Source organism: Zalophus californianus, chromosome 6, assembly GCF_009762305.2.
Source record: "Zalophus californianus isolate mZalCal1 chromosome 6, mZalCal1.pri.v2, whole genome shotgun sequence".
NCBI classification, from domain to species: Eukaryota; Metazoa; Chordata; class Mammalia; order Carnivora; family Otariidae; genus Zalophus; species Zalophus californianus.
This window is the reverse complement of record NC_045600.1, coordinates 72,062,694-72,077,252: the sequence shown is the minus strand read 5'-3', so window position 1 is coordinate 72,077,252 and position 14,559 is coordinate 72,062,694. Positions and strand designations below refer to the sequence as shown.

Genomic DNA, 14,559 nt, shown 5'->3' with positions numbered 1-14,559 from the left:
GCTACAGGATCCTGGGGGGGTTGAGATAATGTTAAGCTAAGATTGCCTTTTGCCCTTAGCAAAGTATTAACATTGAGGCTGAGTTCCTAGAGGAAGGTCACTCTGCCGGTTTCAAGGACTTGTCAGTGGGCTGTAAGTCATAAGGAAATTCAGTTTTTCTGCTGCCTTTACCTCCCATATCACATTCATTATCATCCCCAAAGAGCAGGGACTGAAATAATTTCAGGCTATTGTATCTTTCCAAAAATAGGTTATTCAAAAAGCACTCTGGGGGCGGGGGGTGGGGGGAGCACTCTAATTTGAGAGACTTTGTAGGAGTTCAAATATAACCAATTCCCACCTTTCGGAACAGAAATCTTTTTTTCTTTAGGAGAGAATTTCACCTCATATATCCTTAGGAATGCTTTCAGCTTCAAGAAACAAAACACCAAAGCAACAGAGGCCTGGAGTCTGGATAATAAAGACCTTTAATTATCTTACACAAGAAAGTCTAGATACAGGTGGTACCAAGTCTGGTGCAGCACCTGAAGGACATCAGCAAGTAGTCAGGGTTTTTCTCTTTCCGTACCACCATCTTCAACACGTTGGTTTTGGATTTATCCCCTCGTGGTCACAAGATGATCCTCACACAACCCCACTTAAGGAAAGGAAAGGTGAAAGGTGGGGTCCCCTCTTAAAACTCTGTCTTTTTATCTGGGTGGAAAATATTTCCTACAAGCTGCCTTCCCGCAATTTCTGTCAGACGCCGGACTACCCTCACATTTCAGTTAATCTGTAATTACAATATTATCTAGCAGTAAGAATCGAGTATCACCGGACAGGAAAGAGCCACGCCAAGCACAGCCAAGACTGTCCCGAACTTGTTTTTTAAATCAACAAATGAGAGGAGAATCGCGGATTTACAGAACGGAGGAAAAAAATCCCCAGGTTTTTGCAGTCCCTGCGTGAGGGCCCCTCAAGTGGCTCTTCGATCTCCTTTCAATCTCCTAAACACCCTGCGCGATCTTGTTAATAGGGCCCTTAGCGTCTTCTATACCCACTTCAAATATGGCCGCTAAGTCCCAGTCTCCTTTACCACCGGATCGTGGCAACAGCTCTGGCTTCATGCCCATTTCCAAAAGGGCCTCTTCCCGCGAGGCTGAAGTTCTGAGTGCGCAGGCGCGAGCGCAAGTTCTCTTCCCGGCAAAATGGCGATGAGCCTGATGTGCGGACGCCGGGAGCTTCTGCGCCTCTTACGGCCACAGCGTCAGGTAAGCATCCCCCGGGGCTGAGCACCAGGATGCGGCCCTATCCCGGTGGCCCGAGCCAGAAACAGCTCGTGCCAGGAGCAGCCTGAGCAGACGCTGACCTGCTCACCGGGACCTGCCTCTCTTGACCTCGGCTCGCATGAGTACACGGAACGGTTACTTCCCCGACCTTGCGGGCTCAGCGGCCGCGTATTGTTGTCTGTTCGTGGGTCTCGTCGTTACCCATGCCACAGAAACTTCAGCCTCGACCTCTGCGCTCCGGGGTGGGTCTACGGTAACCGAGAGCCTGGCCGCACCAATTGCATGCCATCGGGCCAGCCATCTGCGCGCGGAGTAGTAGTGCCTTCATCTGTGGTAACGGGCTGGCAGCTTCGTGGCGAAGGAGCATGATGAGCGACATCTGTTCCTGATAAAAGGGCTCCATCCTTCTTTTACTCTTTCAGTTCCACAGCGCCTCGGGGCCCTCTCATTGGCCGCGGAAACCGATGACTTCGGGGCTCCTCTTCCCAACCGGCCGGTGCTGCGAGCGCCCGCACTCTGTCCTCCTCGCGGGCCCTGGTTCCCGGGGTCTCAGTACCTCCGTGATCTTGTTCGCAGAATCCCAGGTAAGAGGCGATTCGTCCCTGGGACATTAGGGGTAGCGTTTGTTGGTTGATTTCTTATTTTTTTTTTAACAACAAGGAGGGGAAATGTGGCACAGGGGAAATGTGGCACAGAGTTCTTGGCCACACTCCATGCAGCTCCCCAGAATAGTAGCATCTCAACTTGGGATAGATTTTCCAATCCGTGGGAAAATGAGAGTACAGCAGGAGAAATGTATGTTATATACAAGGTATTGTTTGCCATAATGGTGGCAAGCCGCTGATGGTGTATGAGATGTGATTCCAGGTGTGCATGTGTATTAGAAAAGTTATAACTTGCATATCACTGACTTCGTGGGTATTAATATTTCTGATGGTGAGACCAAGTAAATATTTTGGTCTTAAAAACTGAATTGTTTTAAATAAAAATTACGACAGTTTCAGTATCTGCAAAATCGTGCCAGTGATACTCAAATGACAAGTTTGTAAAACACTGATAGAAGAAATAACTTACTAATAGGAAGGGAAGTCATGAAATCTTACTCTAAGTAACTTGTCTTCCTGCCTAGAGGAAAAAAATAAAATGTCCTTTTCAAGCCTTGAATTTTGTGTACACTGTAGACTAATCTGGGAGAACAAAAAGTAGAAAGCCCGTAGAACAACCTGATACTAGTTATTATCTTGGGCCGGTGATTGCTATATGTCCCCCCTACTGAGTATTACACAAGACTTCCTTTTGCACAGGTTCAGGCCCCTCCTGTCATTCCTGCAACTCCCTCACCCACAGCAGTACCCGAGGTGGCTTCTGGAGAGACCGCAGATGTAATCCAAGCTGCTGCAGGACAGAGCTTCGCTGAACTGGGGCTGGGGTCATACACCCCAGTGGGACTGATTCAGAACTTACTGGAATTTATGCATGTTAACCTAGGCCTACCTTGGTGGGGGGCCATTGCTGCATGTAAGGGAAACACATCCTGGTCAAGCATAGAAATGGGAACTTCGGGGGTAGAACTTTAAAGACAGCAGTTCTGTAAGTGGATGGAGGAAATACAGCTGACCCTTGAACGACCTGGGGGTTAGGGGCACTAACCCCACCCCACATTGAAATTCCACATATAAATTTTGACTCCTCAAAAACTTACCTACTAATAGCCTACTCTTAGAAACCTTGCTGGTGAACAGTCAATTAGTACATGTTTTGTATGTTACATGTATTCTATATTCTTACAATAAAGTAAGGAAGAAAAAATACATGTACAGTACTTTAAAAAAAAAACCCCATATGAGTGGGCCCATGCAGTTCAAACCCCTTTTGTTCAAGGGTCAACTGTAGTTGCAGAAGTTTAGGGGTCACAAAAGCAGATGATTCAGATGAGGGATAGAGGCTCTTGATCCTTAGATACACTCTATTTATCTTTATTAAAGGGCATTATAAAACCACTGGATCACCTGGGATTCAACAAGTGTAGATATTTAATGTGAGCATGGGGTTAGAGTAAGGAGACCTTGTTAACAGTGATGAAGTTGCCCTGGTTTAGGAGAATAGAAGGTCAGGCCAGGCGCTTAAATCCCCCCTCCCCCCGCCAAATTGGAAGGTGCCGACATTGTTCCTCTTGTAGGCTAAAACTATACTTTAAATTCTGTTCTTCCTACCCTTGCTCCAGTGATCATCCTTTTCCCTAGGTCTTCAGCTTCTCTCTTTTTACTGCCCTGTTCAGACATGTTCAAGTATACCATGGATTTCTTGAGGAAAAGTCCCTTCTTTTCATCCTTAGTTCTTTCTCCTTTCATAGCTGTCATTTAAAAGACTGTTCTGCATGCAGTGGACTTCTTTCTTTCCACTCTTTGACACTCAGCAGTCTGACCTTTTTAGCAATCTGACTTACTAATACCACCTCATTCTGTCAGTGACATCATTATTAAACCCATTATTCTTTTCATACTTTCTGTGTTAGACACTTTTTTCCAATTTTTTTTTAATGTTTTATTTATTTATTTGACAGAAAGACGCAGCAAGAGAGGGAACACAAGCAGGGGGAGTGGGAGAGGGAGAAGCAGGCTTTCCGTGGAGCAGGGAGCCCGATGCGGGGCTCGATCCCAGGACCCTGGGATCATGACCTGAGCTGAAGGCAGATGCTTAATGACTGACCCACCCAGGTGCCCCTCCAGTTTATTTTATTGAAGTGTAGTTTATATACAATATTATGTTAGTGATAGTGATTCAACATATATATATGTTGAACATATATGTATATTATGAAGTGATCACCATGTCACCATATAAAGTTGTTACAATATATTAACTATATTCCCTATGCTGTACATTGCATCGCTGGGTCATCTTTAGTTGTAACTGGAAGTTTGTGCTTTTTGTTGTTGTTGTTTTAAGTTTATTTAAGCAATCCCTGGGGCACCTGGCTGGTGTTCAGCTGATGAAGTATGCAGCTCTTGATCTCAGGGTCATAATCCTGACCCACACATTGGGTGTGTGGGGCTCGAACGCACAGCCCCTAGATAAGAGCCGCATGTTCCACAGACTGAGCCAGCCTAGCACCCCTGGAAGCTTATACCTTTCAATTACCTCCTATTTTGCCCATCTTCTCCAGTCTCCTCCCTTATGGCAACCAGATTGTTCTCTGTATCTGTGAGTCTGTTTTGTTTTCTAGATTCCACATATAAGTGAAATTATACGGTGTTTGTCTTCCTCTGTCTTATTTCACATAGCCTAATACCCTATAGGTCCATCCATGTCACTGATGGTAAGAGCTCATTCTTTTTTATGGCTGCATAATATTCTGTTGTGTGTTTATACACTACACCTTCTTTATCCATTGATCTGTCAACAGACATTTAGGTTGCCTCCATATCATCACTATTGTAAATGCTGCAGTGAACTTAGGGGTGCATATATATTTTTGTTTAGGGGTTTTGGTGTTTTCTTAAGATTTTTTTTAGAGAAAGAGCAAGTGCGTGCATTAGTCGGGGGAGGGGCAGAGGAAGAAACTCTTTCCAGACTCCCCACTAAGTATAGAGCTGGACACAGGGCTGTACTATTTTGCATTCTCACCAGTGGTGCACCAGGGTTCTCTTTTCTCCACATCCTTATCAACACTTGTTATTTCTTGTCTTTTGATTCTAGCCATTCTGACAGGTGTTGAGGCAGTAACTCATTTTGCTTTTGACTTGGATTTCCCTGATGGTTAGTGATACTTAGCACCTTTTCATGTGTCTGTTGGCCATCCATATGTGTTTGGAGAAATGTTTGTTCAGGTCCTCTGCCTATTTTTTTAATTGTACCATTTTTTTGACCCCTTATTGATTATACCATTTGCAAATATCTTCTCCCATTCAGTATGTTGCCTTTTTTGTTGTTGATGGTTTCCTCCACTGTGCAGAAGCTTTTTGTTTTGGTACAGTTTCAATAGTTTATTTTGCTTTTGTTTTCTCTTGCCTGGGGAGACATATCCAGGAATACATTGCTAAGGCTGATGTCCAAAAGTTTATTACCTATATTTTCTTCTAGGAGTTTTATGGTTTCAGGTCTCACATTGAAGTCTTTAATCCAGTTTGGTTTATTTTTGTATATGGTGTAAGAGGGTGATGTAGTTTCATTCTTTTGCAGGTGGCTGTCCATTTTTTTTTTTTTTAAGAACACCATTTATTAAAGAGACTCTCTTCTCCATTGTATATTCTTCCATCTTTGTCAAAGATTAATTGACTGTAGGGGCGCCTGGGTGGCTCAGATGGTTAAGCGTCTGCCTTTGGCTCAGGTCATGATCCCAGGGTCCTAGGATCAAGCCCCACATCGGGCTCCTGCCTCAGCGGGGAGCCTGCTTCTCCCTCTGCCTCTCTCCCTGCTCATGCTCTTCTCTCTCTCTGTATCTCTGTGTCTCAAATGAATAAATAAAATCTTAAAAAAAAAAGATTAATTGACTATATAAGTGTGGGTTTATTTCTGGACTCTGTTCCATTGGCTTATGTGTCTATTTTTGTGCCAGTACATTACTATTTTATAGCTTTGTAATATATCTTGACATCTGGGATTGTGATACCTTCAGTTTTGTTGTTCTTAAGATTGTTTTGGCTGTGCAAAGTCTTGTGTGGGTCCATACGCATTTTAGGATTATTTGTTCCAGTTCTATGAAAAGTAGCATTGGTATTTTGATAGAGATTGCATTGAATGTGTAGATTGCTTTGGGTAGAGTGGACATTATAACAGTATTCTTCCAGTCTGTTAGCGTGGTGTGTCTTTTATTTGTGTTGTCTTCAATTTCTTTTATGTGTTTTTACAGTTTTCAGAATACAAGTCTTTAACATGCTTAGTTTGGTTTACCCCTAGATACTTTATTCTTTTTGGTGCAATTGTAAATGGAGTTGTTTCTTGTCTTCTACTTCATAATTAGTGTGTAGAAACACAAGAGATATCTGTATATTAATTTTGTATCATGCAGCTTTACTCCAATTCATTTATTACTTGTAATTTTTTTAGTGAAGTCCTTAGGGCTTTCTATGTACATTATCATGTCATTTGCAAATAGTGGCAGTTTTACTTCTTTACCAACTTGGATGCCTTTTATTACTTTTTCTTTGCTGTGGTTAGGACTTCCCAGGGCTGTGTGAATGAAAGTGGCAAGAGTGGACATACTTGGCTTCTTACTGATCTTAAAACAAATGTTCTCAGGTTTAATTGGGTATGATGTTAACTGTGGGTTTTTCCTTTTTTCTTTTTCTTTTTTTTTTTTTTTTTTTTAAGATTCTACTTATTTGACAGCATGCACGCACAAGCAGCTGAGCAGGGAGCCTGACACCGGGCTTGATCCTAGGACCCTAGGATCACGACCTGAGCCTAAAGCCCATGGTTAACAGACTGAGCCACCCAGGCACCCCTTAACTGTGGGTTTTTCATATATGACCTTTCTTATGGTGAGGTATATTCTCTCTAAGCCCAATTTGTTGATTTCATCTTGAATGGATGTGGAATTTTGTCAAGTGCTTTTTCTGCATCTTTTGAGATGATCGTACAATTTTTCTTTCATTTTGTTAACGTGGTAAATGACACTGATTTCGTGAATATTAAACCATCCTTGCATTCCTGGAATAAATCTCACTTGTTCAGGGTGAATCATCCTTTAAATGTATTGTTGAATATGGTTTGGTAATATTTTGTTGAGGTTTTTTGCATCTGTTACGTTCATCACAGATTTTGGCCTGTATAGTTTTCTCTTTTTTTAGTGTCTTTGTCTGGTTTTGCTATCTGGGTAATGCTAGCCTTGTAGAATAAGTGTGGAAGCTTTTCTTCCTCTTCTGTCTTCTGGAATAGTTTGAGAGGATCGGTATTAACTCCTCTATAATGTTTGGTAGAATTCCCCTGTGAAGCTCTCTGGTCTTGGGAGTTTTGTTTGATGGGAGTTTGCCCATTCAATTTCATTACTAGTAATTGGTCTGTTCAGATTTTCTATTTCTTCCAGATTCAGTTTTGGAAGATTGTATGTTTTAGGAACTTACACATTTCTTCTAGGTCCCATTTGTTGGCATATAATTGTTTATAGTAGTGTCTTGCAATCCTTTGTGTTTCTGTGGTGTTGGTTGTTAATTCTTTCAGTTCTGATTTTTTTGGGCCCTCTTGATGAGTCTGGCTAAAGCCTTAGCAATTGTTTTTATCTTTTTTAAAAAATCATCTCTAGTTTTCTTGATCCTCTCCATCGCTTTTTTAGTCTGTTTCATTTATTTCTGCTCTAATATTCATTATTTCCCTCCTTCTACTAACTTTGGGCTTTGTTCTTTTTCTAGTTCATTTAGCTGTAAGGTTAGATTGAGATTTTTCGTGTTTCCTAAGGTAGGCCTATACTCCCATAAGCTGCCCTCTTTGAACTGCTTTTGTGGCATCCCATAGGTTTTGAACTATTTCCATCTTCATTTATCTTAAGTTTTTTTTTTCTTTGATTTCTTCCTTGACCCATTGGATGTTTAGTAGCATGTTGTTTAGCCTCCACATATTTGGTTTTTCCATTTTTCCCTCTTGTAATTGAGTTTTAATTTCATCCCATTGTGGTTGGAAAAGATGCTTGATATGATTTCAGTCTTCAATTTGTTAAGACTTGGTTTGGGGCCTAACATGTGATATTACCTAGAGAATGTTGCATGTGCACCAGAAAAGAATGTGTGTTCTGCCATTTGGGATTTTTTTTTTAAGTTTATTATTTATTTTTAGTAATCTCTATACCCAGTGTGAGGCTCAAACTCACTACCCCAAGATCAGGAGTCTCATGCTCTTCTGACTGAGCCAGCCGGGCACCCATGTATTCTGCCTTTTGGGGATGGCATGCTTTGTATATATCTATTCAGTCCATCTGGTCTTGTGTTTTTGTGGGTGTTTTTTTTGTTTGTTTTTTAAGATTTTATTTATTTGAGAGAGAGAACACAAGCAGGGGGAGGGGCAGAGGGAGAAGCAGGCTTGACATGGGGCTCAATCCCAGGACCCTGGGATCATGACCTGAGCCAAAGGCAGATGCTTAACTGACTGAGCCACCCAGGCACCCCAGTCCATTTGGTCTTACGTGTTGTTTAAAGCAACACTTTCCTTACTGATTTTTCTGTATGGACAATCTATCCATTGATGTTAATGGGGTGTTAAAGTCTCCTACCTTTATTGTATAACTGTCGATTTCTTTTTGTCTGTTAACATTTCCATTATGTATTTAGCTGCCCCTGTGTTGGGTGCATAGATATTTACAGGTGTTACATTCTCTTTTTGGATTGATACTTTTATTCATTTTATAATGCCCTTTTTTGTCTCTTGTTACTATTTTGTCTGATACAAGTATTGCCACCCCCGCTTTCTTTTCATTTCCATGCAATATCTTTTTTTTTTTTTTTTTTTTTAAGATTCTATTTATTTATTCATGAGAGACAGAGCGAGAGAGGCAGAGGAGAAGCAGGGTCCCTGCTGAGCCGGGAGCCCGATGCAGGACTCGATTCCAGGAGTCTGGGATCATGACCTGAGCCGAAATCAGACGCTTAACCAACTGAGCCACCCCAGTGCCCCTTTGCAGTATCTTTTTCCATCATTTTCAGTCTGTCTCTTTATGTCTCACAATTGAGTCTCTTATAGACAGCGTATAGATGGGTCTTTTTTTTTTTTTTTAATCAGCCACCCTGTATCTCGATTAGAACATGTAGTTCATTTACACGTAATTACTGATAGATGTATTCTTCTTACCATTTTCTTAAGTAACCTCTATACCCAGTATGGGGCTTGAACTCAGGACCCTCAGATCAAGAAACATGCTCCCCTGACTTGAGCCAGCCAGGTACCCCTACTTCTTACCATTATATTGATTTCTGGTTGTTTTTGTAGTTCTTCTCTGTCCCTGTCTTCTCTTGTTCTCGTAATTTGGGAACTTTCCTTAGCGTTATGTTTATATTCCTTTCTCTTTATTTTTGTATGTCTATTATAGGTATTTGGTTTATAGTTACCATGAAGTTAATATTTAACACTGTATGTATATGAATCTATTTTAAGTTCAAGTGGAATATAAAAATACTAGTCCCCCCCCTTCCCACATTTTGGTTTTTTTGCCCCCCCAGGTTTAAAATTTTTATTTAGAAAGCCTGTGAAATAATTGTATAATAATTTGAATGGGTAGGTTATACAAAAAAATTCCCACATTGGTTTTGACATCATATCTTAGAATTTAATATTTTGTGTATCCCTTGACTAATTATTGTAGGTCTAGATGATTTTACTATTGTAACCTTCATACTAGCTGTGCAGGTAATTATCTACTACCTTTATTATATGTTTACCAGTGAGATTTTTTTTTTTAAATAATTTTCTTATTCCTAATTATGGCCTTTTCTGTTTTGAGAAGTCCCTTTAACATTTCTTATAAGGCTGGTCTGGTGTTGATGAACTCTTTAGCTTTTGCATGTCTGGGAAACTCCTTATCTCTCCTTTGGTCTGAGTGATAACCTTGCCAGGTAGAGTATTCTTGGTTTTAAGTTTTTTCCTTTCAGCATTTTGAATATATTGTGCCACTCTCTTCTGGCCTTTAAAGTTTTTGCTGAAAAATCAGCTGATTGTCTTATGGGGGTTCCTTGTATGTCATGAGTTTTTTTTTTTTCTTGCTGCTTTTAAGATTCTTTAACTGTTGGCATTTTGATTAACTAGTCTTAATGTGAGTTTCTTTAGGCTCAATTTTTTGGGATTCTCTGTGCTTTCTGGACTTGAAAGTCTGTTTCCTTTGCCAGGTCTCGGCTGACAGGTTTTCTGTCCCTTTCTCTTCTCCTGGGATCCCTGTAATGCCAATGTTAGTTACACTTGATGTTGTCCCAAAGGTTCCTTAAACTGTCCTTAGTATTTTCCTTTTTGCTGTTCCAGTTGGGTGATTTCCACTACCTTGTCTTCCAGATCGCTGATTCATTCTTCTGCATCACGTAATCTGCTGTTGAATCTCTCCAGTGGACTTTTTATTTCAGTTACTGTATTCTTCAGCTCTGATTGGTTGTTTTTGTTCGTTTTGTTTTTAAATCGTTTCTGTTGAAGTTCTCATTGTGTTCATTCTTTTGAGTTTGGTGAGTATGTTTATGGCCATTACTTTGACCTTTTTACCTGGTAGATTGCTCATCTCTTTTGTTTAGTTCTTTTTCTGAGTAATTATTCTTTCATTTAGAACATACTCTTCTGTTTCTTCGTTTTGCCTAACCCTGTGTTCCTTTGTATTAGTTAGATCAGTTCTGTCTCCTGGTCTTGAAGGGGAGTAGCTTTTTGCAGGTGTCCTGTGAGGTCCAGTAGTGCAGACTTCCTAGTCACCTGAGCCAGGTGCCCTAGGGGTTCTTTTTGTGGGCTGCATGCACCCTCTTGTGGCTGGGTCACTGTTGGTATAGACTCAGTGGTTTGCAGGCCTGTCCCCTGACACAGCTGTCTGCAAGATTCAGCCACAACTTCTTCAGGTATGCTGGTAAGCAGGACTGCCCCCCAATCCTGTCTGAGAGGTCCAGCCACTACTGTTGTTGGGTGGGTAAGTGGAGGGTTGGCCTCAGCACAGCTGGCTACAAAGCCCAGCTGTGACAGCTCCATTCCACTGGTGGGGAGGGCAGGCCTCCTGTGTGGCAGACTGTGAGGTCCAGCTGCTGCAGGTGCTCTCGTATACACAGGGCAAGGGCTGCTTGGTGGGGGTGGTTCTGGTGCAGGCTGAGGCCACCTGCTGGGTGTGGCAGGGGCAGGGAGCCTCTTAAGAAGGGCTCTTGGCCTGTGGGTTGGTTGGGCTGGGCAAGCTGATGCTAGCACAGTAGATGGAGAATGTCAGAAATGGTGCCTGCCAGCTCGTCCATCCCCAGAGACTGTTCCAACAGATCCCTGCCCTGCCAGCACATGCCCTAAAATCAGTCCGTGCATCTCCTTCGCCTGTAGCCCAGGCATTTTTCAAACTGCTGCCTCTGTGCTGGAACTTCAGCAAGTGAGATTGTGCTGCACCTCCCAGGCATAAGCCTTGCTGGTTTTCAAAACCAGAGGTTGTAGGGGCTGGTCTTCCTAGTGTAGGGCTGGGAACCCAATATGGGGCTTGGACCCCTTGTTTCACAGGGAGAGTCTTTATGGTTATGATATCCCTTCTACTCGTGGGTCCTGACTAGACCTTGTCTCTGCCTCCTACCCAACTCAAAATGACTTTTTCTTTATATCCTTAGGTGTGTAAGATCTGTTTTGCTAAAGTTCTTTACACAGTGATAGTTCTATATGTAGTTGTAGATTTTGGTATATCCTTGAGCGGATGTAAGCCCAGGATCTTTCCTTCTCCTCCATTTTGATCCCCTTGGGCCTATGGTCCTGTATTAGACATTTTAGACCTTGAAATCTCTCCCTTGGCTTTTGTGATCATCTTTCCCGATTTTCTTCTTGTCTTTCTGACCACATCTTTCCATTGCCATTGCCCAGTTCTCAGTCTGCTCCCTCAGGGCTACTATTCTCGGTTTCATCCTTAGCTTCCCTCTCTTCCCACCCCATGTCAGCCATCATAATGTTGATAAAGCCTAAGCCCATATTCCCCCCCTGCGCCACCACCCTCTTCTTAGCCCAGACCCTCTTGCTTGTCTACTGATAAACTAAATAAATATTTTTGGAATGATCAGGAAATAGGAAGTATAAGAAATGGGGAGGAGCTAAAGCAGTAAGCCACCAGATTACTTCCTACCCTAGGGATTTCTAGGATAGTGGCTTTCAAACTTCATTCCTGAAGTTCCCAGAGTTGTGTATGGTGCCTCTCAGAAAAGCAAAGGCCAGAGCTTGAACAGTTCTGTAGCCAGACTACTCTCTCAGAGCAGCTCGGTTTTATCTCTTATGTATATTGGGGCTACACTTAAAGAGTTGAGGGTAGGGAGATTCCGTTGATAATAGAAAAGTTCAGATACCACTGATTTAGAAAAGTATCTTCTCTCACCTTTTGTTCGAGGAAATAAACGGTATCCCTGGCCATTTGCTTACAGAAGTTAATGTTAGACTTTTGTGAGGTCAAAGCAGAGAACTGAGCCTTGAAGGAGCCAAGTCACTCCTGCTCTTTGTTTTGGGTTCCTTCAGCAGGCACCACAGTGTTGAAAAGACTAGAATAAAAAAAGGCCCTTTCAGTGAGGCCCTAAAACCCTTCAACCTTCCAACTGCAGAACTGCTTTGATTTCACTCCAGTCCTAGTTTGTGTTTTCCAGGTACTGTCCTTGCCCGCTGCCTGGTGTTTCCTCTCATCGTGAAGGGCCAGCGAGAAGCAGCCAAGATCCACAACCACTTGCCAGAGATCCAGAAGTTTTCCACTCGAATCAGAGAGGCCAAGTTGGCAGGAGACAATGCTGAGTGTGAGTCAACTGCAGAACGCACATAGGAGAGGACCATGTTTGCACTTTCCTGACATTCTGCTGAGGGTTGCTAGAGGTGGGCGAGTTCTAAAGATCTACCTGCTTCTTGGGCCTAATGTTTCCAGTGACTGGCCAGGGTCAGGTAGAAATCTTATGGGCCAGGTGGTAAGGATGGTCACCTCCATCGATGTAATTATTAGCCCAACCATTAACTTCCCCTCATTCACAGTTTACAAGGCCTCCTCGGAAATGACATTTTACCAGAAAAAGCATGATGTTAAACTCTTTAGACCTCTTATTCTACCTCTGACTCAGGTAAGCAAAAACCTTTTCCTTCTTATTTTATCCTACACCAGTCAGATAAACTCCTCTGTGTTTCCCACGCCCTAGACTCCCAAAGAGCAGGGGTGGTGGTAAGGTTTTCATTGATGGAGTAATGAAAATGTCCCCTTTGCTAAAAGGCCCTGACACTGTTTATCCTGTGTAATAGGCCCCGATTTTCATCTCCTTCTTCATTGCCTTGAGAGAAATGGCCAACCTTCCTGTGCCCAGCCTGCAGACAGGTGGCCTCCTGTGGTTCCAGGATCTCACACTATCTGACCCCACCTACATATTACCACTGGTGGTCACTGCTACAATGTGGGGTGTCCTTGAGGTAAGCCCAGGTTGGCTAAGTGCCAGGCCTGCAAAGTGGGGAGTAGAGATAAAGTAGAATTGATGGGTTGAAATCTGAGCCAGATTCTCTAGAAATGATGTGCAAGTGTTTTGTTTTTTTTTTTTTTTTTGGCAGTTAGGTGCGGAGACTGGTGTGCAAAGTTCTGATCTTCAGTGGATGAGAAATGTGATCAGAGTGATGCCCCTAGCAGTGTTGCCCATAACTATCCATTTCCCCACGGTAGGTAATGGCTTAGGAACTGGCTCCAGGCCTTTCCATCTAGCCTAGCTATCTGCCATCAGGCTGACAGCAGAGGACAGCTCCTCAGTACTGTCTCTCTCTTCTCCTTCAGGCGGTGTTCATGTACTGGCTCTCCTCCAATACGTTTTCCCTGGTCCAGGTGACTTGCCTCCGGATTCCAGCCGTACGGACTATACTTAAAATCCCCCAGCGTGTTGTGCATGACTCCAGTAAATTACTTCCACGGGAAGGTTTTGTAAAAAGCTTCAAAAGAGGTAAGGGTCTGTCCTCAGTGAAACGGGACTGGGGGGAATGGGCCTAAAAATGGGCCTAGGACCCACCATCTTCCTCCTCTTTACACAGGATGGAAGAATGCTGAACTGGCACATCAGCTCAAAGAGCGCGAACGACGCATGCAGAATCACTTAGAACTAGCTGCCAGGGGTAAATAACCCTTGCGGTCTAAATTCTGGGATTTATTTCTTCCTTTCCTTCGTTGAGATTTGTTTTCTCTTGCCCTAGGTCCCTTACGACAGACCTTTACCCACAACCCATTGCTACAGCCTGGAAAGAATCAGCCTCCCAGCACCCCTAATGGCAGCAGTGCCAAGCCAAAGCAGCCCTGGCGTGACACGCTGGGCTGAATTCCGTTCCTGCTCAGACTGGTAGGAGCTCGCTCTTCAAAGACTCGGCATCAGAACAGATTTGACACGGAGTCCTTGCCCCAGACCTAGAAACCATGGGGTGTCGAGATCTTCCTTTTAAAAGTGGTTTCCATTACAGACTCTCACACCTAAGTGTAAAAGAGCCAAGTGATCTTGCCAGCCACAGAATCAGTAAACCTCTGAACTACATGCTGCTTCCGGATACTTTATTAAACAGGGAAACGGATGGTGTGCTTCAGAAAACTGAAGACTAGATCAGCTGGGGATTGCTCCTGCCTGTGCTCTTAGGAAGTGCCTCAGCATTGTAACCTGGCATTACAAGCTTACAC

General features: G+C 43.0%; 1 protein-coding gene across 1 annotated transcript; it reads left to right on the top strand.

Annotated features, from left to right (window-relative positions):
• Positions 1-1,137: 1,137 nt before the first annotated feature.
• Positions 1,138-14,419, top strand: OXA1L (OXA1L mitochondrial inner membrane protein). The gene is made up of 10 exons (XM_027570437.1): positions 1,138-1,250; positions 1,691-1,852; positions 2,573-2,786; positions 12,527-12,670; positions 12,900-12,985; positions 13,161-13,325; positions 13,461-13,565; positions 13,678-13,840; positions 13,929-14,009; positions 14,088-14,419. The coding sequence occupies exons 1-10, from the start codon at positions 1,188-1,190 to the stop codon at positions 14,207-14,209; spliced, it is 1,305 nt and encodes a 434-aa protein (XP_027426238.1). The 5' UTR covers positions 1,138-1,187; the 3' UTR covers positions 14,210-14,419.
• The last annotated feature ends 140 nt before the right edge of the window (positions 14,420-14,559 follow it).

Bases quoted from the DNA above. Each gene is read 5' to 3' on its own strand.
- OXA1L (XM_027570437.1), top strand. From the start codon at position 1,188: ATGGCGATGAGCCTGATGTGCGGACGCCGGGAGCTTCTGCGCCTCTTA. The intron at 1,251-1,690 runs GTAAGCATCCCC...TTACTCTTTCAG, and splicing joins TCTTACGGCCACAGCGTCAG to TTCCACAGCGCCTCGGGGCC. The intron at 13,841-13,928 runs GTAAGGGTCTGT...CTCTTTACACAG, and splicing joins TGTAAAAAGCTTCAAAAGAG to GATGGAAGAATGCTGAACTG.